The sequence below is a fragment of the Dipodomys merriami genome, unplaced genomic scaffold, assembly GCF_024711535.1.
Source record: "Dipodomys merriami isolate MVZ:Mamm:240054 unplaced genomic scaffold, mDipMer1.0.p SCAF_71, whole genome shotgun sequence".
NCBI lineage: Eukaryota > Metazoa > Chordata > Mammalia > Rodentia > Heteromyidae > Dipodomys > Dipodomys merriami.
In genome coordinates, this window is record NW_027206302.1 from 1,391,514 (window position 1) to 1,417,313 (window position 25,800).

The 25,800-nt window shown below is 47.0% G+C and overlaps 2 protein-coding genes across 2 annotated transcripts in view; both read left to right on the forward strand.

The window, feature by feature from the left end:
* The window catches only part of Kpna6 (karyopherin subunit alpha 6), a 45,745-nt gene extending 40,811 nt beyond the window's left edge, over positions 1–4,934 (forward strand). Inside the window, exon 14 of the mRNA XM_070008789.1 lies at positions 230–4,934. Within this exon, the coding sequence (XP_069864890.1) occupies positions 230–417 (188 nt within the window). The 3' untranslated portion in view covers positions 418–4,934. The remainder of the gene's footprint in view (positions 1–229) is intronic.
* Positions 4,935–6,835: 1,901 nt separating this feature from the next.
* Positions 6,836–24,266, forward strand: Txlna (taxilin alpha). Its single transcript, XM_070008882.1, has 11 exons — positions 6,836–6,942; positions 7,284–7,673; positions 8,272–8,610; positions 10,535–10,626; positions 11,862–12,032; positions 14,568–14,762; positions 18,557–18,676; positions 18,848–18,922; positions 19,630–19,722; positions 20,426–20,521; positions 21,162–24,266. Exons 2-11 carry the CDS (start codon positions 7,508–7,510, stop codon positions 21,486–21,488), a joined length of 1,674 nt encoding a protein of 557 aa, XP_069864983.1. The 5' UTR covers positions 6,836–6,942; positions 7,284–7,507; the 3' UTR covers positions 21,489–24,266.
* Positions 24,267–25,800: the final 1,534 nt, after the last annotated feature.

Here is a 25,800-nt window from a genome sequence, read left to right on the forward strand (position 1 = left end):
GACCAACAAAACAAACAAAAATAAATGAGGACTAGATACTCATTTTTTAATGGACAGGTTCATCTCTTTCCCTTGGGAGTCTATAATTTGGGGAAGAGATCTTGACTCTTCTTTCAAGTTAGAGTGATTTGATCTTACATGTGTTTGTAAACACTAACATATGTTTGTACACATAACTCAAAGAATGATAAGTAAATGTTTTATGGACCCTTCCTTTTTACCACCATAGGTTTGGATAAAATTGAATTTCTCCAGAGCCATGAGAACCAGGAGATCTACCAGAAAGCCTTTGACCTCATTGAGCACTATTTTGGTGTAGAAGACGATGATAGTAGCCTGGCTCCCCAGGTGGATGAAACACAACAGCAGTTCATCTTCCAGCAGCCTGAGGCGCCCATGGAGGGCTTCCAGCTATAATATCTGCCTCCGGGGAGGGGAAGGGATGGGATGAACCACCAACCAGCAGAAGAGCAGCCCTCTGATGGGCGGGAAAACAGCTTCCCCACCATCAGTCACATATACCTGCTGCCCTGGAGACTGTGCTCTTGACCTGCTCCACCCCCTTCCCTGGAGGGAGCACCCTCTGGACAGACACAACCATCTGAGGCTCACATTTGGGTTTTGTGACAAGAAGGGGATGTGTTGGGTTTTCTTCCTTACACTATGTTTTGGCTGCACACTTCTTTATAACCCAGGAGCCCAGGGATAGACAAAGGAGGACTGAGGTAATCAATTTGCACCTTTTTGAATTTTTATTTTTTTCCTTTTTTTCTTCAGTGGTGACTTCTTCCCTTTTATCTTTCTTCCTCCTTCCCAGTCCTCTGCCCTGATTTGTATAACTCTTACCTTGGGTACTTGAGCAGATGGAATATCCCAGAGGGGGGATGGGGGGAAGGGAGGGAAAAGTCCAAAACAAAGTGTTCTTGCTCTGACAGAATATTAATCTTGTATACGTGGATTGAGTTATTTAATTTTTTTCTTTTGCACATTTTTGTTGTATTAAGGTTGCTCTTCCCAAGAGCCATGAGTTCCTGATTTTAGAAATCCCAGCTGCCAGCATTGTGTGGCATAGAGGCTGATAGGGAGGCACTATGAAACAAAGAATCCTCCCTCCCTCTGACCATTTGCCTCGCCCTTGTTAATTTGGGAGAGACCCTCACTCTCCTGGGGCAAGTACACCATTAGGAGTGGAGGGGAGGAAGCCAGGCCTTCCCACAGGGCTTCCCCTATGTAGCTACTGACCGTTTCCTACCCACCTTCCAAATGGTGCAACCCAATTTCATTTGTTTACTTGAAAATTCCACTCAGAGTTGAATTAACCTCTGGGGTGGCTGTATTTTCTCCTACCCTTGAGACAGGGGGCTGTGGTCCTTCCTTTCTCCAGAGGAGAAAGTCCTTGCTCTGGTTACCCATAAGTTGCAGAAGAGGCTTGAGTGATAGTGTCATGTATTGGGATAGTCAGGGATCCCTACCTTTGGCTTTTCTTCTTCCATAGTTGGATCATGTATATTTTACTTCCAAAGGAGACAATGTCAAGAAGTTCTGTATTTTTTTATATTCTATATATTATTGGAAGTCAGTCTTAATTGGAGGAACACTCTATAACTTCTGTGAGTAGGATACTGTGAGAAAGTCCAAAAAGAGGTGTTAATGTTGCCTCACTCAGAAGGCCTGAGCTTGGTCCTTTTCCTTTCTACTTAGCTTCTGGGCCACCGCTTGGGACCAATCCTCAGTTCTGGAACCCTTATAAAGCAAGTTAGCCTGGTCTGATTGTCTAGTACCTGAAGGGAACTGGTAAAGTCTTAGGCTCTGGTGAAGTCTACCACTAATCCTTCTTTTTCGGATACCTACAAAGCAGTCTGTCTTTTCAAATTCAATCTTATAGGCCATTGTCCACATATTTTCACATGCAGCTCTCTCTCCTATGATCATAGAAATTTAGAAGCCTGAATGCTTTTGTGAGAGCTGTGGTGTTGTCCCTGTCTTGTATCCGTGTACCTTGTTTGGGTTTTCCTTCATGTGACAATTATAATCCACCAGATTTCCTTTTCTTAGTAAAACTAGTGCAGTGCCTCAGTGGCTTGCTTATGCCTGGTGAATTTTTACATGGCAATAAAGCCCAGAAATTATGGGGATGGAGGTGGAGGAAGTCAGCTAAGTGTAGACCAACAGGGGAGCTAATAGTCCAATGTATCCAGTCCCTGCATCCTCACTCTGGTTAGTCAGAGATATTCTTATCAAAGCTATACTTTTTGTCCCCCAGAAACTGCTGGTTTTTGCTACCATTCCTACGTACCCCTTTGACTCAGGTGAAATCTCTGCCTCTCTGCTTGTGGGTCTTCCTGTTGGCCATTGGTCTTGAATTTGCCCTCTCCTAGAGTTGAGGCTTCACTCCAGAGCAATTTTCTGAAGAAGGTATATCATCATTGAAAAATTACATCAGTGTTGTGTGACCTTGATGAATCAGATTTCACTCAGTTTAGGGATGATTACAAACTCAATCTCCTAGGAAAGGGAGAAGAGAGGAGCCAGGGAGAGACTTTCTTTGAAGTCTTCAGAGGCCCATTCTGCTAGTACAATACATGGACAGACTTCAGAGAAAATTGGTCTCTAGATTTCCTTTATCTTTGCCAAACCATGTTTCTCTCTTATTTTCCTTGAATTGTGCTCCAGTCTGCAGGTGAAGTTCCTCCAGCTACACTGTAGTAACATTTTTTGTTACTATTCCTCTTCTCCTTTTGCCATCTTGTGAGGGCTACTCTTGTGGAGAGAGTCCCATAGGACTCTAGATCTTGGCCTAAGTGAGGCCAGAGCCTTTCTAACAAATTTATGAATAGTTATTGCCAGGCTGGCCTATAGAGCTTTCAAGCTGTAAAGAACAGACTGATAGGCCGAGGCATGTTTTTGAAATCCTCAGATGTTAGCACATGGCTTTTAATATCCTTGATGGCAGCAGTGGTATCTAGGTGTGTGGATTAAGAGAACAGGAAACTCTTAGCTCACATGCTCAAATACTGTTTTGAACATTATTTATTACCAGCCTCTCTAGGCATTCTACCCCTAAATCACCTATACTACAGGATTTCTGGCCTTAGAAACTTGGGTTCAGTTTCTAGCTATCCTCAGTGACCACCAGGCCTTGCTGGTGACCACCTAGCCTTTTGGTAGAATCACACTTCTATCCTCAGCATGTCAGCCTAGGTCTGAAGGCCTAAGTGACCCAGGGAGCAGATATTAATGACCTCTGTTTTTGAAGGCCCTGGGTGTACCTCCTTAATTCAGACTCTTACACCACTTGCTTCTCCTTTTGAAGCCATCTCCCAAGAGCCCTATTCATTGGAACTAAATGGCACATGTTATAGCTGCTAATTGTATTTAGTTATGAGAGAAGAAAAGAAGACTCTTTGGCATAGACTTTCAACTTCTCTCAAGCCAAATCAGTTCAAAAGGAATTCAGAGCAGAATGAGCTATGTTTTCCATTTTATCATGTCTACCTGCTTGGGAAACATAGAAAAGCCTAGCAGTTCTTCTCCCTCCACATACACCTCTCCATAGCTCGATTGTTCAGGCCTTATCACTTCTTCCCTGCAGTGACCAGCTTGATATCCATCCTCTTGAGTATTCCTCAGTGGATTTGTTTTGTGGGCCTCAGAGTCTATATAAAAGCCTTTCGGTTGAAAACAGGGAAGCACTTCTCTAAGTCCCTGCAAGTACTCCAGAGACACAATAGAGAATACAGATCTTGCTTGGGGCTTCCTGCAAGGTGGGGAAGGGTACAAGGCTTCGTTGGAGCATAGGAAGTGTTCATGACCGATCACACCATCTTTCAGATAGTGAGGATGAGACAGACTGTTCACAATGGGTTTTTTCTGACCACTTAGTATTACACATTTTAGGCCAACATCATCAGCATTTTTGTTGTTTTCTGTTTTACCTTTTGTATCCTTCTATCAAACCAGCAAGCTGACAATTTGGCCCTGTATGGATCTCTGCTGTGGGGTCAAGGCCGTCATAAATGATTTCTGTCTCTAGTCCACCCCTAGTAAGATGGCATGGGAAGAGTTTGAAGTCAAAACCAACCAAATCTCTGAATTAAAACTGTTAGTTTTCTTTTGAGAAGACATTGGGCTTTGTGAAGGCCTAGTCCATGTGAGAGCCAAAGCTGACTGTGAGAAGCAATGTTAAACAGGGACCCAGAACATCCTAGGAGAAAGGTTTGTGCTGTTTTCAGGGGTGTGAGCCTGCCTGCCTACCTATTTGTAGGCCAGCCTGACTTCTAATGCCTACATTAGAACATGCTGGAACCTCTATGTGACACATTAGCTCTGCTCTCCTACTGAAATCTGATTTTCATTTTCTTATTTTGTTCCTGGGTGTGGGGAGAGAGCTGCATGCCATGTTCAAGGGAGCTGTGAAGGAACTCACAGCTCAGATCATGGACTGGAAATTCTAGCTTGGAGGTGCTTTAGGTGTTGATACTCTTGAGTTGAACCCTCGGGCCCAGGAGGTAGGGATTGGCCTTTTTAGCCAGCTTCTATTGAAATGCCCCCTTTTTAATAAGTAAGGGAAGGGGATATGGGATCTCAGCCACCTGAGAGACAGGATGTCCATCAAAAACAGTTTGGGTTTCCCGCTAAGGACAGTGAATTGAATCCTTCTCATCAGTTTTGCTTTCCAGACCCACTGGCTTTTATTTTTTCTAAGAACTGTAAATTCTGGCTATTTTTCATATTCTCAGGGCCCCTGGGGAGATAGACGAAGCTTGATGATTTCAGAGCAGACATAGGCCAAGAAACCATGGCATTGAGTGTGCTGAGTCCAGACAAAAGATATTTATATACACATCCAAATTTGAAGAGAAAATGTATTTCTTTAGGTTTCAAACACTGTAATAGATATAAAGAAAAAATAAAAACCTGTTGAAAATTCTAAATTGTCTCATTTGGTTTAGAATAACCCTAACTGGCTTTAGAAGTGCACAAAGGGTTTTTTTTTTAGAAGTGCACAAACTGGTTTAATGATAGAAATGGGAATTACACCAAGCTGAGCACTGTAGCGTAGCATATGCCTGTAGTCCCAGAGACTCTAATAAAAGTTAAAGTGTATATTTTAATGGTGAAGTGGAATAAGGCCAGTCATGGCAAAAGGAAGATCTCAACAGATAGGCATGGTGGTACACACCTATAATCCTATATAGGCAAGATTTGGAGATAAGAGAATTGGAATCCTAAGCTGACCCCGTCCAAAAAATGAGATCCTACCTGAAAAACAAAAAGGGCTTTTGATATAACTAAAATGTAAAGCACTTGCGTAAGAAGCAGGCCTTGGGCTTAAACCCCCAGTACCACCAAAAAAGAAAAAAGCACACTGAAAAATTGAGATACACATGTATGTAAGAAACTATCACCAAAAATAAAGATGAACAAACCAAGCGCAAATGGCTCCTTTTTGTGATCCTAGCTACTCGAGATTTGAGACCTGAGAATCATGGTGTGAAACCAACCTGAACAAACATCCTTGAGACCTGCATTTCCAATTAGCCTGCAAAACACCAGAAATAGAACTGTGGCTCAAGTGGTAAAGTGCCAGCCTTGAGCAAGAAAGCCAAGCAACATCATGAGATCCTGATTTAAATTCCTCGTATTACTAGCACCAGCAGAAAAGGGGAAAAAACTGATCACACTTGGGGTAACAATTTATTTCATAAGGATCTGCTCCAGCATTGAACATTCCAATGAAGAACCAAGACCTTTTAAAGTTTAAAGATGTTTTCAATTTTAGCCTATATGCAAATAGAACTGTGTAGTGAATCTGCCTGCCCCAAGCTAGATTCTCAGTGCAAAGACCCCTGCTTAAGGGACTAAATGCTACACTAGTGATAGGTGAGAAATAACCTATTTTCACAATTTACTTGGACTCTGCTTCAGGGAAATCCTGCGAGATGATTATTGCTTCTGCATAGAAGATGGAGTAGCAAGTAAAGATGGTTGTCAGTCGTCCTTTAACTCAATGTTGAAATGGCCGATTTACCTAGGCTTTGCTTTAGATTCCTTCCCTAAAGTGGGAATAATTTTTCCATTTACAGAACAAAGAGTACTTTTTTCCCAGTATTTATGAGGATCAAGCAGTCACGAAAGCAACGTAGTAATAAGCATTCAAAACTATTACGAAGCCTCCATTGGGATAAGGGAAAGAATATCCAGTCCCACAAAGAATTACTGATTCTGCTAAGGAGGACTTGGAACGCCGATAACGAGACCCAGCACTGTTCCTCTTCCCTCATTGTCAGAGTTCCTAGATAAGAGTCATATATAAATTAAGCTTCGAGGTTCGAAGCCGACCTGAGAAAGGAAAGTTCTTTTATCACCCATTAACCAAAAAGGCCGAAGTAGAAGTATGGCTTAAGGAGTAGAGAACCAGCCTTAAACAGAAAAATCTAAAGGACCTCGCCCAGTCCCTGAGTTCAAACCCCAGAACCGGCACACAAATTAGTTTTTGTTTGTTTTTGTTGTTTTAATGAAGGCGTCCAAGAAAGAAAATGCAGAAGTAAGAGGTGAGGGGCTGATTTTGGATTCTCCAGGCTGGGGGTGGAGAAGGAAAGACTAAGGAGAGCGTATGGGCAGATTAGCCCTTTGGAACCTGCTGAGTAGCCAGGTCCTACGGCTAAAGCCCTTTCCATTGCATCTTGGGACTTGTGGCCAAACCCGATGCATGAAGGGAACTGTAGTCCTTCCCTGTTCCCCGCCGCCGTGCCCGCCTTCATTTGGCCTTTCCCAGCAAGCTCAGCGCCAACAACGACCGCTGATTGGCTGCTGTAGGAGCGGCACTCTGGAGGCAGCGGTTGCTCTGGGTTTCCGGTGCGAGGCCAGAACGGGAACGCCGTCGGACGTCGGAGTTTTGGTGCGCCCAGCGGCGGCTGGTGGGACGAGACCACTAGAGGGGTATGTAGACTAGAATGCAGAGGCCAGCCGAGGCATCACGCCGACTCCGCGCGTGGGCCGGGGGTGGGGGTGGGGGTGGGGGATGTCTGGCGCGTGCGCAGACGTGCCGCGCGGCTGGAGGGCACGCGGGGCGTGGGTGTGGGCGTGTGTGTGTGAGCGCGCGGGGGCCCACGTGGGGTTCGGCCCTGGGGGGGGGGGGAGGGAGGGGTCACGACTCTAGCGTCCCGCCACGTCAGTCTGCGGCCCGGAGCCAATGCCGGCGCTCGGTCTGCTGTAGGAGGTCGTGTAGTGCCGGAAAGTGGCTTGCGGAGAAAGGAGGCCTCTTTTCTCATCCTTTGCAGGAGTCGCTTCCCGAAAGCCCGCCGGCGGAGCACCCGAGTCTCCTGACCCGCCGAGACACGCAGTATCTGGCTCCTTCCTGCCTTTGGGCCAATTTGTTTGAAGAAGCTTTGTGCGCCTGGTGTTGAGAATTCTGATCCCAGCTGCGAGGAATTTGGAAGTTTGGATAGTTTGCAGTTGTCATTTTTCTAAAGGATCTGCTCCTTACCCAGCGTTGCATATCACAATGAAGAACCAAGACAAAAAGAACGGGCCTGCCAAACAGTCCCACCCCAAAAGCAACCCAGGTCAACCGGAAGCCGGACCAGAGGGAACCCAGGGACGGCCCAGCACGTTGGCTCCTGCAACAGCAGCTGAAGGTTCCACCAGCCAGGCTCCCGGGAAGACCGACGGTGTGTGTGCCAGCTCTGCATTTCCAGCGGGCAGAGGGAGGAGTTTGTGGTACTGGCCTGGCTTCTGGAGTTAGAGGATGAGGCCCCTGCCGACCCAGGAAGGATGAAATGGCGAATGAGAGGAAGCAATGCCCATCCTCTGTGATCCCCCCCCCCCCCACACACACACACACACGCTTCCTGGGGCGGCGGTAGAGCCTCCTACCCTTAGCATTGGAATATAACTCTTGGGTCAGGCTTTGGCAGGTTTAAATCTGTTGACAGCTAAGTGAGACACCCCAACCCCAGCAAAACCAGAACACCTCAGTCACTGGTGGGTCATTGCCCTTCATATTTGAAGTATTTCTGAAAGTATCAATAGCAAAATGTGGCATTTGGTGGGAAGGAAATGGTCTAGAAGTTGAGCTTTCCCTACATGCCAGCCCAGCATCCTGGATGCTTTACATAATTGGCTTTATGTTCATAAACAGACATGTTTGGTTAGTAGTAAGGAATAGTTACATCATTTTGCAAGTAAGTAAACTGAGGTTTAAAGAAATTAGGCAACCCAGCCAGTGGTATAACCATCTTTTCCCTTCACCTTTATCCTTCCTTATAGGGGCCCAAGCCAAAGCAGCTCAGTCTGGCGCCCTCTGTGATGTCTCAGAGGAGTTGAGCCGTCAGTTGGAAGACATATTGAGTACATACTGTGTGGACAACAATCAGGGAACCCCAGCTGAGGATGGAACACAGGGTGAGCCCACTGAACCCAAAGAAGCAGAGAAGGCCCGAACTTATGCTGCAAGGAATGGGGAACCTGAACCAGGGACGCCAATAGTCAACGGTGAAAAAGAAATCTCCAAGGGAGAACCAGGCACAGAAGAGATCCGAGCAAGTGATGAGGTGGTAGACCGGGACCACCGAAGGCCACAGGAAAAGAAGAAAGCCAAGGGTCTGGGTGAGAGCCATCAGCTACTTATAAGACTTAACAGTGTGGAGAGTTGGGGGGGGGGGAAGAAGGGGGAATTTGGACCTGTTGTTCCATGGGCTAGCTTCCTCCCACAGGATTCAGAAGAAACTTCTCGGCAGTTTCTGTAGTTAAAGTCCAGGGGTGTGTTGTTCCTATGTAGAAATAGGAAAGTCATTAGGCAAGGCCTCCTAGCAGTGGGAGCAAATGGAGGCTGAAATCCAACCTTCTCTAGTTCAGAAAGTGGAGAGTTGGAGAATAGACTCCTGTACTAGCCATCACCATTTCTAACCTGCAATGTGATCTTGGTCATCTCCTTTCCCCTCTGGCTCATTCTTTCCATGCTTTTATAATAAAAGAATTGGACCACCAAGGTTGAAAACAAATGCCTACATAAGCAAGCTAGAAATGAGTCCTTATAAGAACCAAGAGAAGGCCTACTTCATCCAAAAGATTTACTGCCCATGGGTGTTAGTTTCATGCTGTCAGCCTAACTAGTTGGCAACTAAAGTAGTATGAGCCCAGCAGAACCCACTTATTGGTTGGACTTAACCTGATAATCATTTATTTGAAGTCTCTATGCTAATGTGTTTGGGCCTCTCAAAACTAACTGACACTTTAGAAACCTGGTCTAAGACTGGTCGGAAGCACATGGAAGACTCCCTAACATTAGGAAGATGGAGGAGAGAAAAAACAATCTAGGTTAAGTGATATTGTACCCATGTCCTAGTCCACTGTTTCCCTGTCCTACCTTAAAGAGGCACTTTTATTTTGTTATTGTTTGGTAAACCTTGGGATCACACATACACACACACATATGTTTATGTGAGTGTGTGGAATATTCATTTATATATGTTCATCTATATATTCATATATATGTGTGTGTGTATAATATTCATTTTAAGTTTACTATTTGGTTATATCTGTTGACAGAAGTTTAGTTATTTTTCTCTGAGACCAGGAGACATAAACATACTTCTTTTGGGATCTCACCTCTTTTTTTTTTTTTCCCCCAACAAAAAAAGTCTCCTCACAGACTTTTCTTCCCAGGCTGGCTTTGAACCATGATCCTCAGGTTTCAGCCTCCTGAGTAGCTAGGCATGAGCCAACAGTACCCAGCCAATTCATTCATTTAATGTAGTCTGTGACATCCATATGGACATTGCTAGTACTGCACTGATAGCAAGATTATATTGGTTATGGGCTAGGATGTAGCTCAGTGGCAAATCACTTGCCTAGCAAATGCAACATCCTGGGTTCAATCTCTAGTACTTAAAAAAAAAAAAGCTGGGCACCGGTGGCTCATGCCTATAATCCTAGCTAGCTACTCAGGCTGAGATCTGAGGATCACGGTTCAAAGCCAGCCCAGGCAGAAAAATCCATGAAACTTTTTTTTTTTTTTTCCTTACTGGTTGGGGGGCCTCAACTCAGCCTAGGCACTGTCCCTCAGCTCTTCACCTCAGGGCTGGCGCTCTACCACTTGAACCAGAGCACTTTTTCTGCTTATATGGTGCTGAGGAATCAAACCCAGAGCCTCATGCATGCAAGGCAAGCACTCTATCACTGAGCCACCTTCCCACCCTCCCCCACTCCCCCACCCCGCCATGAGATTCTTATCTCCAGTTAACCACCAGAAAAACCAGAAGTGGCGCTGTGACTCAAGTGGTAGAGTGCTAACCTTGAACTGAAAAGCTCAGTGCACAGGCCTAGAGTTCAAGTCCCACGACCCTCAAAAAAAAGAAAAGAAAAAAAGACCAAAAATTTTAGTTTAAAGTAAAAAGATTAAATTGGTTCCAAGCCTCATGAAGCACCTTGTTCAGTAGTAATGCTGCATCAGAGCTCACACGTGTGGGGTCCTGGCCTGGAGGGGACCCCAAGAAGGAGGTGCATGCTTTTTGTTCCCTGTGTTTTACAGGTAAGGAGATCACCTTGCTGATGCAGACACTGAACACGCTAAGTACACCGGAGGAGAAGCTGGCTGCGCTGTGCAAGAAGTATGCTGAACTGGTCAGTGCCCTCTTCTGCTGATTCCCTTCCAGCCTTTGGAAAGTCAGCAGGTTATGGTGGGGTATGGCAGGGGCAAGACACGTGGCTGGCTTACTTCCCGCTCATCTTTTCTCTGAGTCCTTATTCCATCTATTAAATCAAAATTCCATTCCCAGCCAGCCATTTTAGAGCTGACAGTATGAGATATAAAAAAGGAGAAGCTTCACATTCCTTGAAAGAAATCTTTCAATGCTTTCCAGGTAAAATAGTCCAAGCTCCTTGGCCCGAGTCCCAGATACCATATGGTCTTTCCCTCAAGTGTTTCTCTATGCATCTCCAAAATACAGGGACACTGGTAGTTCATGCCTGTAATCCGATGCTTCTCAGGAGGCTGAGATCTAAGGATGAAGATTCAGAGCCAGCCTGAGCAGGAAAGTCTTTCTAATTAACCACCAAAGAGCAGGAAGGGGAACCATGGCTCAAGTGGTACAGCGTCAGCCTTGAGCAAAAAAGGGATAAGAGACAGCATCTAGGCCCTGACTTCAAGCCACAGTATTGGCACAAAATGGAGAGGGAGAAGGGATTGTGTCTATCTTATGAAATTCTTGTAAGAATTAAAGAGAATATGAAAAGAGAAACTGCATTTTAGAAGGATTTGGCCAGGGAAGGATTGCCAGTGCAAAAGAAGAGAAAATGAGTTTCTGGAGTGATACCCTTAAGTAGAAGAGGGGATCTGAGGCCCACCCTACAGGACACAGGACTCTACCTCAGTGAGAACATGTCTTGGGCTGTGATTCAGGAGAGGACATGTGGACTATTGAATAAGAGAATATGCTGGTACTCCTTTAGCTTTTTTGGTGTTTCCAGGGAAATGAGAAAAATGGTTTAGCAAAAGCCAAGAATGATGAGGAGAATGATAATGAATTCTGGAAGGAATGAGAGGGACTTATGGGGACTATGAGTGAGTCAGAGGAGGGTTCAGCAAGTAGTCACCCTAGAGTGAAATGAGTTGGGGGTCATACGATGGTCTGAAGTATCTTAGCTCTGTCTCTGTAGTTGGAGCTAAGCTAGAAGCTGGGGTCTGCTGGCTGTGTGACATCCACACACTGGTTATCCTTTCCTGTATCTCTACAATGAAGCCTTGGGTTAGTGTGGAGTTTGTAGCAATTTATCAGGCTGTGAGAGCCCACCCGGAGGAAGAGGACACTGCTCAACTAAGTAGAGTCCCTGGTACTCACTGCACTTTCTGTCCCCAGCTAGAGGAGCACCGGAACTCACAGAAGCAGATGAAGCTGCTACAAAAGAAGCAGAGCCAGCTGGTACAGGAGAAGGACCACCTGCGAGGTGAGCACAGCAAGGCCATCCTGGCCCGCAGCAAGCTGGAGAGCCTGTGCCGCGAACTGCAGCGACACAACCGCTCCCTCAAGGTAGGTCAGCGGGTGCCTGGCTTTCCTTCACCCATCTGGTGGGTTTTCCTTCCAGTAGGCTCACAATATAGAAATAGACCTTTTCAGCGCTGGTATTGAGGCTCTGTGGTAAAGCACTTCCCTAGCATGCAAGAGGCCCTGCATGCCCAGCACCCATAATGCTTAGCCTTTAAGAGAAGCACTCAAGCCCATTGACTTGTACTTACATTAGATTAGGTAAAATGCTAACAAAAACAACTCGGTATTTCTCAGATACAGTTCTAGTGTATTAGTCTTCCTCTCTATAACAAATACCTTGAGTTAATCAACTTTTAAAGAGAAAAGTTTATTTTGGTCCATAGTTTTAGAGATTGTAGTAGTCCATGATCAGATGGTCCCTTTGATTTTTGGCCTCTGGTTGGGGAGGAGCACAGAACATTTTGGCAGGAGTGCATGGCAAAATAAAGCCCATTCATTTTATAGCTGAAAAACAAAAGGAAGGGGAGAGACTGGAACTCACTAGGCCCCATCTATTAAAGATCCCAACAACTCACAAGAATGTCATGCTGCCAGGTGCCAATGGCTCACACCTGTAATCCTAGCTACTGAGAAGGCTGAGATCTGAGGATCGCGGTTCAAAGCCAGCCTGGGCACTGGGGAGGTAACTCAGTGGTAGAGAGCTTGCCTTGCATGCATGAGGCCCTGGGTTCGATTCCTCAGCACCACATAAGCAGGAAAAAAACAAAAGTAGCGCTGTATCTCAAATGGTAGAGCGCTAGCCTTGAGCTGAAGAGCTGAGGGATAGTGCCCAGGCCCAGAATTCAGGCCCCACAACCGACCAAAAAAAAAAAAAGCAGGAAAATCTACCTCTCATTAACCACCTGAAAACCAGAAGTGGCACTGTGGCTCAAGTGGTAGAGTGCTAGCCTTGAGCCAAATTGCTGAGGGACAGCGCCCAGAGTTAAAGCCCCATAACCAACAAAGAAAGAGTTAGATATCATCTCAACAAGTATAATCCCATATGAAAGAGGCAAGTACAAGGCCTTGAGTATTGCAAAAAAAAAAAAAAAAAAAATGTAGCCTTTTAACTTTCTTCATGTTTTATTTATTTTTAATTTTTTGCATCAGAACTAGGGCTTGAACTCAGGGTCTTATGCTCTTACATGATATTTTTCACTCACAGCTAATGCTCTATTACTTGAGCCACACCTCCACATCTGGCATTTGGCTGGTTAATTAGAGATAGAAGCTCACAGACTTATATCTAGGCTGTTTTCAAATTACTTCCCCAATCTCCGCCTCCTGAATAGTTAGAATTACAGGTATCCGTTATATAAACTGCCTCGTTGTTTTGTCCTTGGCACCTCACGTGCTAGGCTGGCACTTCACTACGTCAGCTATCTATGCCTTCAGTGCACTCATTCCTTTTAACAACATTGATGGGTAGGCATGCTATATTTTATCAGTGTCCTAGTTGAGGTATTTTGGGGTTGTTTCTAATTTTTTACTATGACATACAGAGCTGCAGTGAGAATTCTTATTTTATGTGTCCCTGGCCACAGGATACATCCGTGGAATAAATCTTGGAAGTAAAATGACGGGTCAGAGGGTATTTATGTAGAATTTAAATTGTGGTTGGTTTTTCAGGTTGTCTTCCAGTAAGGAGACAGGGTACTCCCCACCAGCAGTGTCTGGTGCTTAATTCTGCATAGCCCTGTGAGCCCAGGGTATTACAAAATTATATTAACTGGGGGCTGGGAACATGGCGTAGGATAGAGTGCTTGCCTCACATGCACAAAGCCCTAGGTTCGATTCTTCAGTACCACATAAACAGAAAAAAGATGAAAGTGGTGCTGTGGCACAAGTGGTAGAGTGCTAGCTTTGAACAAAATGAGCTCAAGGGTAGTGCCTAGGTCCTGAGTACAAGCCCCAAGACTGGCAAAAAAAAATAAAAAATAAAAATTAACTGGGCCTCTGGGAGGGACCAAGGCATTTATTTATTTGTCAGTTGTGGGGCTTGAACTCAGGGCCTCAGCACTATCCCTGGGCTCTTTTGCTTAAGGTTCGTTTTATACTACTTTGAGCCATAGCTCTGTTTCCATATAAAACCACATTTAAACAAGAATATTTTGTCTGAAGTCTTCAGTAAAGCCACACTGCTTTGGAATAGCATGTATTTTTTTAGGGCAAGAGCTCCCTTAAAACCATTTGATTGATGGGATTGGGAATGTGGCTTAGTGGTAGAGTGCTTGCCTAGCATACATGAAGCCCTGAGTTCAATTCCTCAGTACCACATACACGGAAAAGGCCGGAAGTGCTGCTGTGGCTCAAGTGGTAGAGCACTAGCCTTGAGCAAAAGAAGCTCAGGGACAGTGCCGAGGCTTTGAGTTCAAGGCCCAGGACTGGCCAAAAAAAAAAAAAACCTTTTGATTGACGTAGGAGTGTAGTTCATGACATCTTGGAGTCTGGCTGTCTGCTCCCTGTTTTGGCAGCAAGGAGGGCTGTTGACACTCTGGGTGGGGAGCAGTGAATGATGGTGCTGGCTTCTCTGCCCAGGAAGAAGGTGTGCAACGGGCCCGGGAGGAGGAGGAGAAGCGCAAGGAGGTGACCTCACACTTCCAGGTGACACTCAATGACATTCAGCTACAGATGGAACAGCATAATGAACGCAATTCCAAGCTGCGCCAAGAGAATATGGAGCTGGCAGAGAGGCTCAAGAAGTTGATTGAGCAGTATGAGCTACGCGAGGAGGTGAGGTGCTATGGCTAACAGCCAAGGTTAGCACATGGTTCACACATGTATTCAGCACCAATATAGGACCCTTCAGGTTCCTTGTCCTTCCTCATAGATTGTGGTAATGGAGAAGTAATTCACCATTGGGCACCGGTGGCTCACACCTGTAATCCTAGCTGCTCAGGAGGCTGAGATCTGAGGATTGCAGTTTAAAGCCAGTCTGGGCAGAAAAATCCCAGTGAGACTTTTTTTTTTTTTTTTTTTTTTGTCAGTCGTGGGGCCTGAACTCTGGGCCTGGGTGCTGTTCCTCAGCTCTTCAGCTGTAGACTAGCGCTCTACCACTTGAGCCTCAGCCCCACTTCCGGCTTTTTCTGCTTATGTGGTGCTGAGGAATTGAACCCAGGGCCTCATGCATGCAAAGCAAGCACTCTACCACTGAGCCACCTTCCCAGCCCCTCCCCCCCAGTGAGACTCTTATCTCCAGTTAACCACTCAAAAACCAGAAGTGGTGCTGTGGCTCAAAATGGTAGAGCTCATTAGCCTTGAACACAAAGAGACTCAGGGACAGTGCCCAGGCCCTGATTTCAAGCTCCATAACCAACAACAACAACAACAAAAAAAAAATAGAGCTGGGCACCGGTGGCTCATGCCTATAATCCTAGCTACTCTGGAGGCTGAGATCTGAGGATCACAGTTCTAAGTCAGCCTGGGCAGGAAACTCCGTGAGACTCTTACCTCCAGTAAACCACTAGAAAACCGAGAGTGGTGCTGTGGCTCAAGTGGTACAGCGCTCGCTTTGAGCTGAAGAACATGGAAAACGCCCAGGCCCAGAGTTCAAGCCCCACAACCGACCAAAAAAAAAAAAAATTGTGGGGGGAACTCACCTATAGTCACACAGTGCACAGCACCTGTCTCAAATGCCTGGGTCAGGTGTCTGCTGGAATTAGATGCATCCAGATTTTAGAATGGTGATGTGTGCCTGTCCTATCCAGGCCTCAGGGCAGTGCCTCATATTTAACAGTAAAATGTTGAGACTCACAATGGTATAGGTAAAGTTTGGCTGCCAGCTTCTGACAACTTTAGTCCTGAGAGCTTTTTAAAATTTGGAATTTCAGAGGACATGCTGGATCTGTGGACAGTGATAGGCTCTAGGGACTGTGTCCACTAATTGCTTGCTGCTTCTGCCCCTTGAGAAGGCTTGGAATCACCTCTTTAGCTAGCACTGGCTAGTTCTTCAGACACTCGAGTCTTTAAAGTCCCCCATGCCAGTCACTTGGTTGTTCTGGGTCTGTCTTTGCCACAAGAAGAGAAACACTACAGCTGCCTTTTAGGACTGCCTGAGGATTTCTCTGGTCCAGCTTCTTTCCTAGGGCCAGGCTAAGACAGGAAAGGCCTGCCCTTAGACCTTGCTCACAGGCAAGTATGGCTAGCATGTGGATGCAAGGAATAGAGGAGACTCCCTGACCACTCTTCATCGTCTGGAAACAAGCCCACTCATGACACATTCTGTTTGAGAATCGACTTGTCTCTCAGCCCTGAGAGACATGGAGGCTTTCTGGGCCAATAAAGTGAGGCACCAGCCCCAAGAATCTGAGTATCTTTTTTCTTCTCCCCAAAGAAGAAAGGACTTGTTGCTGCCTGTTTGGGAGATGTGGGTTCACCAGGCCCTTTAGCTTCTTATTTACCATCCTCTTGTACTGGGTTCAGGTGTTTCCACCTGCTTTCTCTGAGCCTTTGAACCTTAGATCACAGAGGACTAGAACTGTCTTCATAACACCTTCCCCTTTCCCTTCCAAAGAAGAAATCAGAGTCACTATGTCCCTTAATTTACAAAACACAGGGGATTTTCCCTTTTTTGGGGGGAGGGGTTCTAGAGCTAGAACCTGGGGCCTGGGCACTGACCCTGAACTTTTGTGCTCAAGACTAGCACTCTACCACTTGAGCCACAACTTCACTTCTGGCTTACTTTGGTACTTAATTGGAGATAGGAGCCTCACAGTAACCGGGCACCAGTGGCTTACCCCTGTAATCCTAGCTACTCAGGAGGCTGAGATCTGAGGATCACAGTTCAGAGCCAGCCTGGGCAGGAAAGACCGTGAGATTCTGATCTCCAATAAACCACCATAAAACCAGAAGTAGCACTGTGGCTCAAGTGGTAGAACACTCATCTTGAGAGCTGAAGGTCTCAGGGACAGCACCCAGGCCCACAGTTCAAGCCCCCTAACCAACAAAAAATAAAAGAGCCTCACAGTCTTTTCTGCCCAGACTGCCATTGAGCCATGATCCTCAGATCTCAGCCTCTTAAGTAGCTAGGATTACAGGCATGTGCCACCAGTGCCTAGCTGGGATTTTCCCTTGATAAAGCACTTGAGTCCATCACCTTCTCCATTCACTCTCTCACTCTCTCCAGGTCCCCCAAGGCTCATTTAGCAACCAGAACAGCTATTCTTGAGGATCTGCAAGTTTAGTCTTCAGCTATAGACATGACAAGTTGGGCTGGGCATGTGACTCAGTGATAGAGCACTTGCCTAACATGTGTAAGGCCCTGGATTTGATCACCAGCACTATTTAAAAATAAAAAATAGGGCTGGGAAGGTGGCTCAGTGGTAGAGCGCTTGCCTTGCATGCTCAAGGCCCTGGGTTCGATTCCTCAGCACCACATAAGAAAAAAGAAAAAAGCCGGAAGTGGCGCTGTGGCTCAAGTGGTAGAGCACTAGCCTTGAGCTGAAGAGCTGAGGGACAGTGCCCAAGCCCAGAGTTCAGGCCCCACGACCGGACCAAAAAAAAATAAATAAATAAAAATAAAAAATAGCCAGCCCAGCCAGGAACGTCCATGAGACTCTGATCTCCATTAACCACCAGAAAACTGGAAGTGACACTGTGGCTCAAGTGGTAGAGCGCTCACCTTGAGCTGAAGAGCTGAGGGACAGCGCCCAGGCCCAGAGTGAAAGGCTCATGACTGACCAAAAATCCTAGCGATTCAGGAGGCTGAGACATGGGGATTGCAGTTCAAAGTCAGCTTGGGCAGGAAAGTCACCATGAGACTCTTTATCTCCAATTACAGTTCAAAGTCAGCTTGGGCAGGAAAGTCACCATGAGACTCTTTATCTCCAATTAACCACTCAAAAAACCAGAAGTGGCACTGTGGCTCAAGAGGTAGAGCACTAGTCTTTTTTTTGGGGGGGGTGTCTGGTTGTGGGGCCTGAACTCTGGGCCTGGGCGCTGTCCCTCAGCTCTTCAGCTCAAGGCTAGTGCTATACCACTTGAGCCACAGCACCACTTCTGGCTTTTTTTTTTTTTTTTGCTTATGTGGTGCTGAGGAATCGCACCCAGGGCCTCATGCATGCAAGGCAAGCGCTCTACCACTGAGCCACCTTCCCAGCCCTAGAGCACTAGTCTTGAGCACAAAAGGATAGCACCCAGGCCTGGGTTCAAGCCCCAAGACCAGAAGAGTAATATGCATCTCTGTCAGCTGAGTTAGCTTGTTTATAGAAGTACTTTTGCCCTTTGTTCCTAGTCCCAAAGGAATAAGACTGCAAAAATGAAGCCTGATAATTCCTTGAGTTAGTCAGTCTTGATGTCAAAAAGGTCTGAGTGTGTTTGGCTTTCTAGAAACTGGTTTCATCCATAAACCCTATGCTTGCCCCAAGTCTAACTCACTGAGAGAGAAATAGGTAAAGTGGGAAGTTGGCTTTCCAGGAACATGGCTCACATCCTGCTGGACACATAGGAGTTCAGCCTGTCAGATGGAGGTGAGACGGAGTGGGGTTCCCTCCTGACAAGCAGACCCCCTCCTTCCACCTTTCCCACAGCATATCGACAAAGTCTTCAAACACAAGGACCTACAGCAGCAACTAGTGGATGCCAAGCTCCAGCAGGCCCAGGAAATGCTGAAGGAGGCAGAGGACCGACACCAGCGAGAGAAGGACTTTGTGAGGCTCAGACCCCAGGGCTGGGGTGGGGGATGTGAGGACATGGGATGGGGATGGTGGGAAAGTTTATATCCAGATAGCAGTCAGACCATTCAGCTTCCATGGGCTGAGAAGGCCAAGCATAGCCCTTGGGGCCTTCTGAGAGGGTCCGGTGGTCTGTCTTGGAAATAGCTCCTGAAAGAGGCGGTGGAGTCCCAGAGGATGTGTGAGCTGATGAAGCAGCAGGAGATCCACTTGAAGCAGCAGGTAAGACACTTGAAGCAGCAGGTGAGATGAGATTTGGCTGGGTCCCATTGTGTAGAGAATGACACAATCATTCCAGAGCTGGCTCTGCCTCAGTCGCTGGGAAGCTAGCTCCATGAGCTTTTGTTCTTGCTGTACTTAGGCAGTATCTATAATGATGGGTGACCAAGGAGCAAGACTGATTTCATTCCTAGTTCAGAAATGTGTGCTTTTGTAAAGATAAGTACACAGAGTTGTTTTCAGTTTTTAAGAGATGGGGTCTTAAGCTAGGCACTGGTGGCTCATGCCTGAAATCCTAGCTACTTAGGAAACAGATCTGGGAAAGTCCATCCATGAGACTCATCTCTAACTAGCAGTAAGGGAAAAAAAAAAAAAAAGTGAAGCTGTGGTTAAGTGGTAGAGTGCTAGCCTTGAACAAAAGCTAAAGAACAGCCTGGGGGGGGGGGGACAAAAAAAAAAACAGCCTTGAGTTCAAGCTCAAGTACCAGCACTAAAAAACAGCAAAGAGAGATGAGGGTCTTAATATGTTGAAGGCACTCAAAACTCCTATTTCCAGGAGCATTTTAGCATTTTAGATTATTTCCTTCCATGTATTTGCTTTTATTTATTAGAAAATGGTATCATGGTACAATTGTTGAGTCAGGAAAGATGTGAATTGGCCAGAGGTGCCTTCCAAAGAATCTAGCTTACCTGTGTGCTTCTTCACTCAGCTCGCCCTGTACACGGAAAAGTTTGAAGAGTTCCAGAACACACTTTCCAAAAGCAGCGAGGTATTCACCACATTCAAACAGGAGATGGAAAAGGTAATGATGGTCCAGGCCAAGTGTGCCTGTTAAAGGCACAAGTCACTTCATTCACAGAGGGGGCTCTCCCTTCAGAAAGCCACCTACCTATGGGTACTTGATGGGAGCTCTTCACAGTCACTGATTGCTATCAAAGGAGCCTTTCAGTCAGGCACTTGTGGCTCACACCTAAAATCTTAATTACTCAGGAGGCTGAGGTCTGAGGATCATAGTTAGAAGCCAGCCCAGGCAGTAAAGTCAGTGAGACTCTTTTCTCCAATTAGCCACCAGAGAACTAGAAGTGGTACTTATGCTCAAAGTGGTAGAGCATTAACCTTAAGGGGAAAAGCTCAGGGACAGTGCCAGGCCCTGAGTTCAAGCCCCACAGCTGACAAAAAAATAAAAATAAATGAGCCTTTTCCCTGGAGAGGAGTTGATTGATAGCAGACATCAGTTTGATTTTTTTTTTTTTAATTGGTTCCTGCATGTTTAGTGCTTGGGATTAAAGCCAAAATGAGCTGCCTCCCATATCCTCTCCCCCAGCCCTGGTGGATTTTTAGCTTATGACTTCTTGATGGATGGATGGATGGATGGATGGATGGATGGATGGATGGATGGATGGATGGATGGGTGGATGGGTGGCACAAAAGAGATTGTTACCCACCTTAGAGACAGATGTGCAGATAACCCAGCTCTGTTTCTTTCCATCGGTCATGTAACCCAGATGACCAAGAAGATCAAGAAGCTGGAGAAAGAAACTACCATGTACCGGTCTCGATGGGAGAGTAGCAACAAGGCCCTGCTCGAGATGGCTGAGGAGGTAAACAGAATGGGGCTAGGGATACAGTTCCTGTATATCAGGCTCTCTCAGCCCTCTCATCTCCTTCTCCATCGATGATGCCAGGAAGTGGAGCTAGCATTCCCGTGCATATCTGTCCAAGTCCAAAGGTAATGCCTTTGGGAGGTAGTCAACTCTGCAGTAGGACTATGGGGAAGCCCAAGGGAGCAAATGGAAGAAGTGATACAAGAAGCAGGAAAAAAAAAAAAAAAAAACAGGGTTGCCAGCAATGCATGTAGAACAGCTCAGAGGGCTTCAGTATGGAAGGACAGAACTGACACTGGAGAAGCAGCTACAAACCAGCTTGCCAGATGACAGAGATCTGAGTGTAGTCCTGCTTCTCAGACACCAAGTGCTTTGCCAAGGTCACCTGGTAGATAATTAGGGGAATACTTTGACTTCCAAGCCTTGCCCCTATCTGGACCACACTACTCCCAGCTGACAGCCAAATCATTCCATAAACCGGGACTGTGTATCAGAAAGGCCAACTTAAGATACATTTTTCGACATTTTGACATTTTGATATGGCTGCTGCTAGCCTTGCTGAAAGTGTTTCCCAGCAAGTGTAGCATTGTACTAGGGGTTTCTGGGATGGCACTAAAGGCCCCATTTCTCTCCCTAGAAGACACTTCGGGACAAAGAGCTAGAAGGCTTACAAGTGAAAATCCAGCGGCTGGAGAAGCTGTGCCGGGCACTGCAGACAGAACGTAATGACCTGAACAAGAGGGTACAGGACCTCAGTGCTGGCGGTCAAAGTCTCCTCACTGACACTGGCCCTGAACAGGGGCCAGAGGCTACTATTACCTCTAAGGAGCAGGGTGGCAAGGGGCCTGTGGCTCAAACACCCAACTCCCCAAGGGCCACAGAAGTTCCTGCCTGCCCAGGAGGGCTGAGCACAGAAGCATCAGGTCAAACAGGGCCCCAAGAACCCACCTCTGCCACAGCCTGAACTTCCTGGTACTCAGGGTATGCTGGGAGGGGAGCAGCAACCCAGCCAGGCATAGCCTGTACACCACTCCCAGCCTGAGACCAGGGTGCTCTGACCCAGCTGGCATTTGACACTTTGCAAGTTTGGATTTTATGGGTCAGTTTTACACTCATGGGGCACACGTGCAAGGCCACGGGTACACTTGTAAGTGTACAATGGGCTTGCGCTGGGGTGATGCTGAATGAAGTCGGCGGCTCTGCTGTGAGCTGAAGTCTAACAGAAGAGAGGTCCTCAGTAGCTCCCGTCACAGTGAGCTGGCAGTCAGGTGACTTGAGCCTTTCCCTGCCTGAATTGAGGCTCAGACCCCTCCTAGCCATTTTGAGCTGTGACAGCTATACACCCAGGTCTGGACTCCATTCTTTTGTGAGCAGGGCTTGGGCAGCTTGGACTCTCCTAGCTCCCCTGGAGGCATTGCTGCTACTCTTAGTCGGAACGATGTCCCTGGGCAGAGCCTTTTGCGGGCGGAGGGCGCTTAGAGCTGGCGGTTGAGCTGCTTTCCTGCCTAGGACAAGGAACCTGGAGGATGTTTCTGCGTGAGATGGTGCACTGGCCAGGAGCCTCTGGGCACCACTTCCCCATACCTCTGGCAGTACCAGGACCAGGCCAATGTTGCTTCTCAGTAGCCTTATCATTCACAGGTGCCTCTAGCCTGCACAAATGACTGACAAGAGATCACCCAAAGGATCTGTCTGACAGTTTTGTTTTGCATGTGACAGTTTGTATTGCTCTTCTAAGGAAGGAAAAGCAGGGTGCTGCAGTAGTGCTCCAGGTGCCTGGCCTCCAGTGCTCCACCCTCCTGGCTTTTCTGTCATGTTGGTGCCAAGAGGTTTCCTGTTTGGGAAGATAAGATTAAGAGAAAGGAAAAGGTTCTGGTGGCTTGGCCATCATCTGCCTATGGGTTTCAATCCTGAGAGGGCACCAAGGTGGCGGTGTTGCCATCACCGTCTCCATGAAGCAGTTGGTGGGTTCCAGGTCCACTTGTCCCCTTGGCTTTATGGGTCAGTTTCTGCTTCTTGCCCATTCTAAATCCCACCCAAATAAGCAGCACTTGAGGTTTGTCCTGGTGCTGCCTGCTCGCACCTTTGCCCAAGAAATAAGAGCCCTCCTTGAGATTCTGCTTCTTTCTATGTGGGAGCTCCCAGCTGTTGTCCCAACAGCTAAGGAATGAACTTGAGTGATAGACTGGGCCCAGGAAATCCACAGAATGGCTGCAGGTATTTGTGTGTCCATCTTACTCCCCCTGTACCCGTTGCTGTGTTCTATATGTAGCAGCTCTGTCTGCTCAAAATTCTTGTTGCACACCTGCCAGGGCAATAGCCAGTCTTTGCACAGAGAATTTTCTGGGGCTATAGAAATGGGTTTTGCAAGCAGGCCTAGAGGTATGGTGCCCATCTTTTGCTGGGTCTTAGCTTCCGTGAGCTAAAGGAGCCACAAATCAAGATTGGACCAAGAGGGTTTTGTCTCTTGATGTGTTTGAATTAGATCATTGCCCTGCAAGTCCTTTCATTTCTCACAACTAGCCCTTAAGTTCCCCCAATAAATAGGTTCAGAAAGAATGTTATAATCTGAATCACATTTTGACTTAGACCAGACTTGGCAAAATAATCACCGCCTTTGTCCAATGGCATGCACCACTGGTCTATCTCAAACTTTGCTGATGCCCTCCCGTATCCTTAATTCGTCCAAGATGCCCCAGCAACAGTATGAGTGTCGAGATTTTGCCATCCTAGCTGAGGTCTGCCCTCCTATGGAGCAGTATTTCATGTTCCCCTCTTCAAAATTCCCCTGTATTGGGCATGGTCCTTGCCTCTTCCTGCTCCAGGAAGGCCATCTCGCTCTCCCAGCCTGTGCCAGGATAAGGAACACAAGCTGCCAACCTCACACGGTTTGCTAGGCTATAGAGGTGCCCCCTTGAAGGATGCAGAAAGGCCTCCATGGCCCTTGTCTCACTTCAGCTACCTCTTAAACACGGGGATAGGGGTAGGGTCCTCATTGTGGTGGATGGGAGGTCTGTGCAGGTGGCCCGAGAACTTTGGCTCAGCTCCATTCATTTCTAGGCACCCAGGCCAATCTATAGGCAGGGATCTGATCTCCACTGACCAAATCTTCCTAATCACTACAGCTGCTCTCCTTTTCAAAGTCAGCCCAGGAATCTGGGCCAGATAGAGGGGAGATGGCCGACCACGAGTGAGGGCCAGTGCCTTCCTCACCCAGGTGAGTCCCACGCGTGTGACCTCAATTTCAGGACCAAGAGCTGTGTTGGTTTGGGTTTTGGGTTTTTTTGGTTTTTTTGATCATTAACCTTTCTCCAGGGCCCTTACTCTGCGTATAGTAGCTGGCTGTCAGGACTTGTTCAGTTGGGAGCTTCACGCATGCTATGTCCGTAGCACTTTTTTTGTTTTCCATGAGGTATTGGGACCATGGGTGGAGCTCAGGCACTTGCCATAAGAATGTTATTTCTGTAGAGATGGTGTTTAACCTTCACCCCTATTGTGGTGGCCTGCTGAGTCTGTTCTAGCCCTCCCACCTTGCACAGCAAAAGGTGGTCATCCTGGACAGCTGGGAGCTGCCTCTGTCCTTATAACCGCTTTCTTTACCCAGCCTGTCCACACCCTGACCTGTTTGTGCAGATAGCTTTTTTTGGGGGGGTGGGGGTGTCCCCTTTTGGTATTTACAACAGCCAGGGACTTTATTGTATTTTACACCACATTAAATAAAGTCTGTTGCCTTATTTGTTTATCTCCTGACCTGTGGTCATTTCCTATTCCAAATCCGCATCTGCTCCCCTCCCTTGTCAGCGATGAGCTGCCTTTGCTAGGTAGGAAGGTGATCATATAGTGCATCAGAGGGTTTCCTTCACTAAGGAAAATAAACTAAGTGTGGTAGTACAGCAGAGGTAAGATTGTCAGTTCAAGGCCAGCCTAAGCTATATAGCAAGACCCCATCTTAAAAGATTGCCACTGGCTTCTGGAGTCACAAGCTAGGGAATAAAATGGTACTTTTAGTAAAGACGGTGATACTGTTGAGGTAGAAGAGACCCTGCAAAAGGGCAAGCAGAGGTAGAACATCAGGTGGTTCTAAGGGAATTGCAGATGCTCAATAGAACAAAAGGGCATGAGGCTGAGTCCCACAGCACATGTATCAGGACAGGGAGGGGACCTGCTGAATGTAAAGAACAAATGATTTATGAGGAAGGCAAAAGAAGGAACTTGGCCGAACTTGGCACACCTGCAGTCCTACTACTCAGGAATCAGGTATGGAACATGAGCTTGAGGCCAGTCTGGGCTACACAGACACTCTCAAGAAACAACAACAAAAAAAACGGGGGGGCTGGGAAGGTGGCTCAGTGGTAGAGCGCTTGCCTTGCATGCTCGAGGCCCTGGGTTTGATTCCTCAGCACCACATAAGCAAAAAGAAAAAAGCCGGAAGTGGCGCTGTGGCTCAAGTGGTAGAGCGCTAGCCTTGAGCTGAAGAGCTGAGGGACAGCGCCCAGGCCCAGAGTTCAGGCCCCACGACCGGACCCAAAAAAAAAAAAAAAACGTTGGGGCTGGGAAGGTGGCTCAGTGGTAGAGTGCTTGCCTTGCATGCATGAGGCCCTGGGTTTGATTCCTCAACACCACATAAGCAGAAAAAAAGCCGGAAGTGGCGCTGTGGCTCAAGTGGTAGAGCGCTAGCCTTGAGCTGAAGAACTGAGGGACAGCGCCCAGGCCCACGATGGACCAAAAAAAAAAAAAAAAAACCCCGAAAATTGTTCTCTTTCCCCTGTTCATTCATGGGCAACTAAACTGGTCTTGCCCATCACCCTGTTTGTGGGGTTTGGGTTAAGTACAAATTGTAACAAAATGGTATGTGATGAGTGCCCAAGAAATAGCAAGGGCAACCTAAGTGTCCTTGCTCTAGGCCTCTGTAGGTAAGTGTATACCCACTCTGTGACAGTCCTAGCTTATCATCTGCCCCTGCCAGCCAGGGTCCTGGTGAGCTCATTATACCTGTGCTGGCCACATTGGTTCCAATAAAAGACCCTCTGACTGAGTGCCAGTGGCTCACACCTGTAAACCTAGCTACAGGAGGCTGAGATCTCAGGATCTTGGTTCAAAGCCAGCTCAGGAAAGTGTGAGACTCTCCAACTAGCCACCAGAAAACCGCAAGTGGCACCACGGCTCAAGTGGTAAAGTGTTTTGCCTTGAGTTGAAGAGCCCAGGGATAGGGCTGGGAAGGTGGCTCAGTGGTAGAGCGCTTGCCTCGCATGCCTGAGGCCCTGGGTTTGATTCCC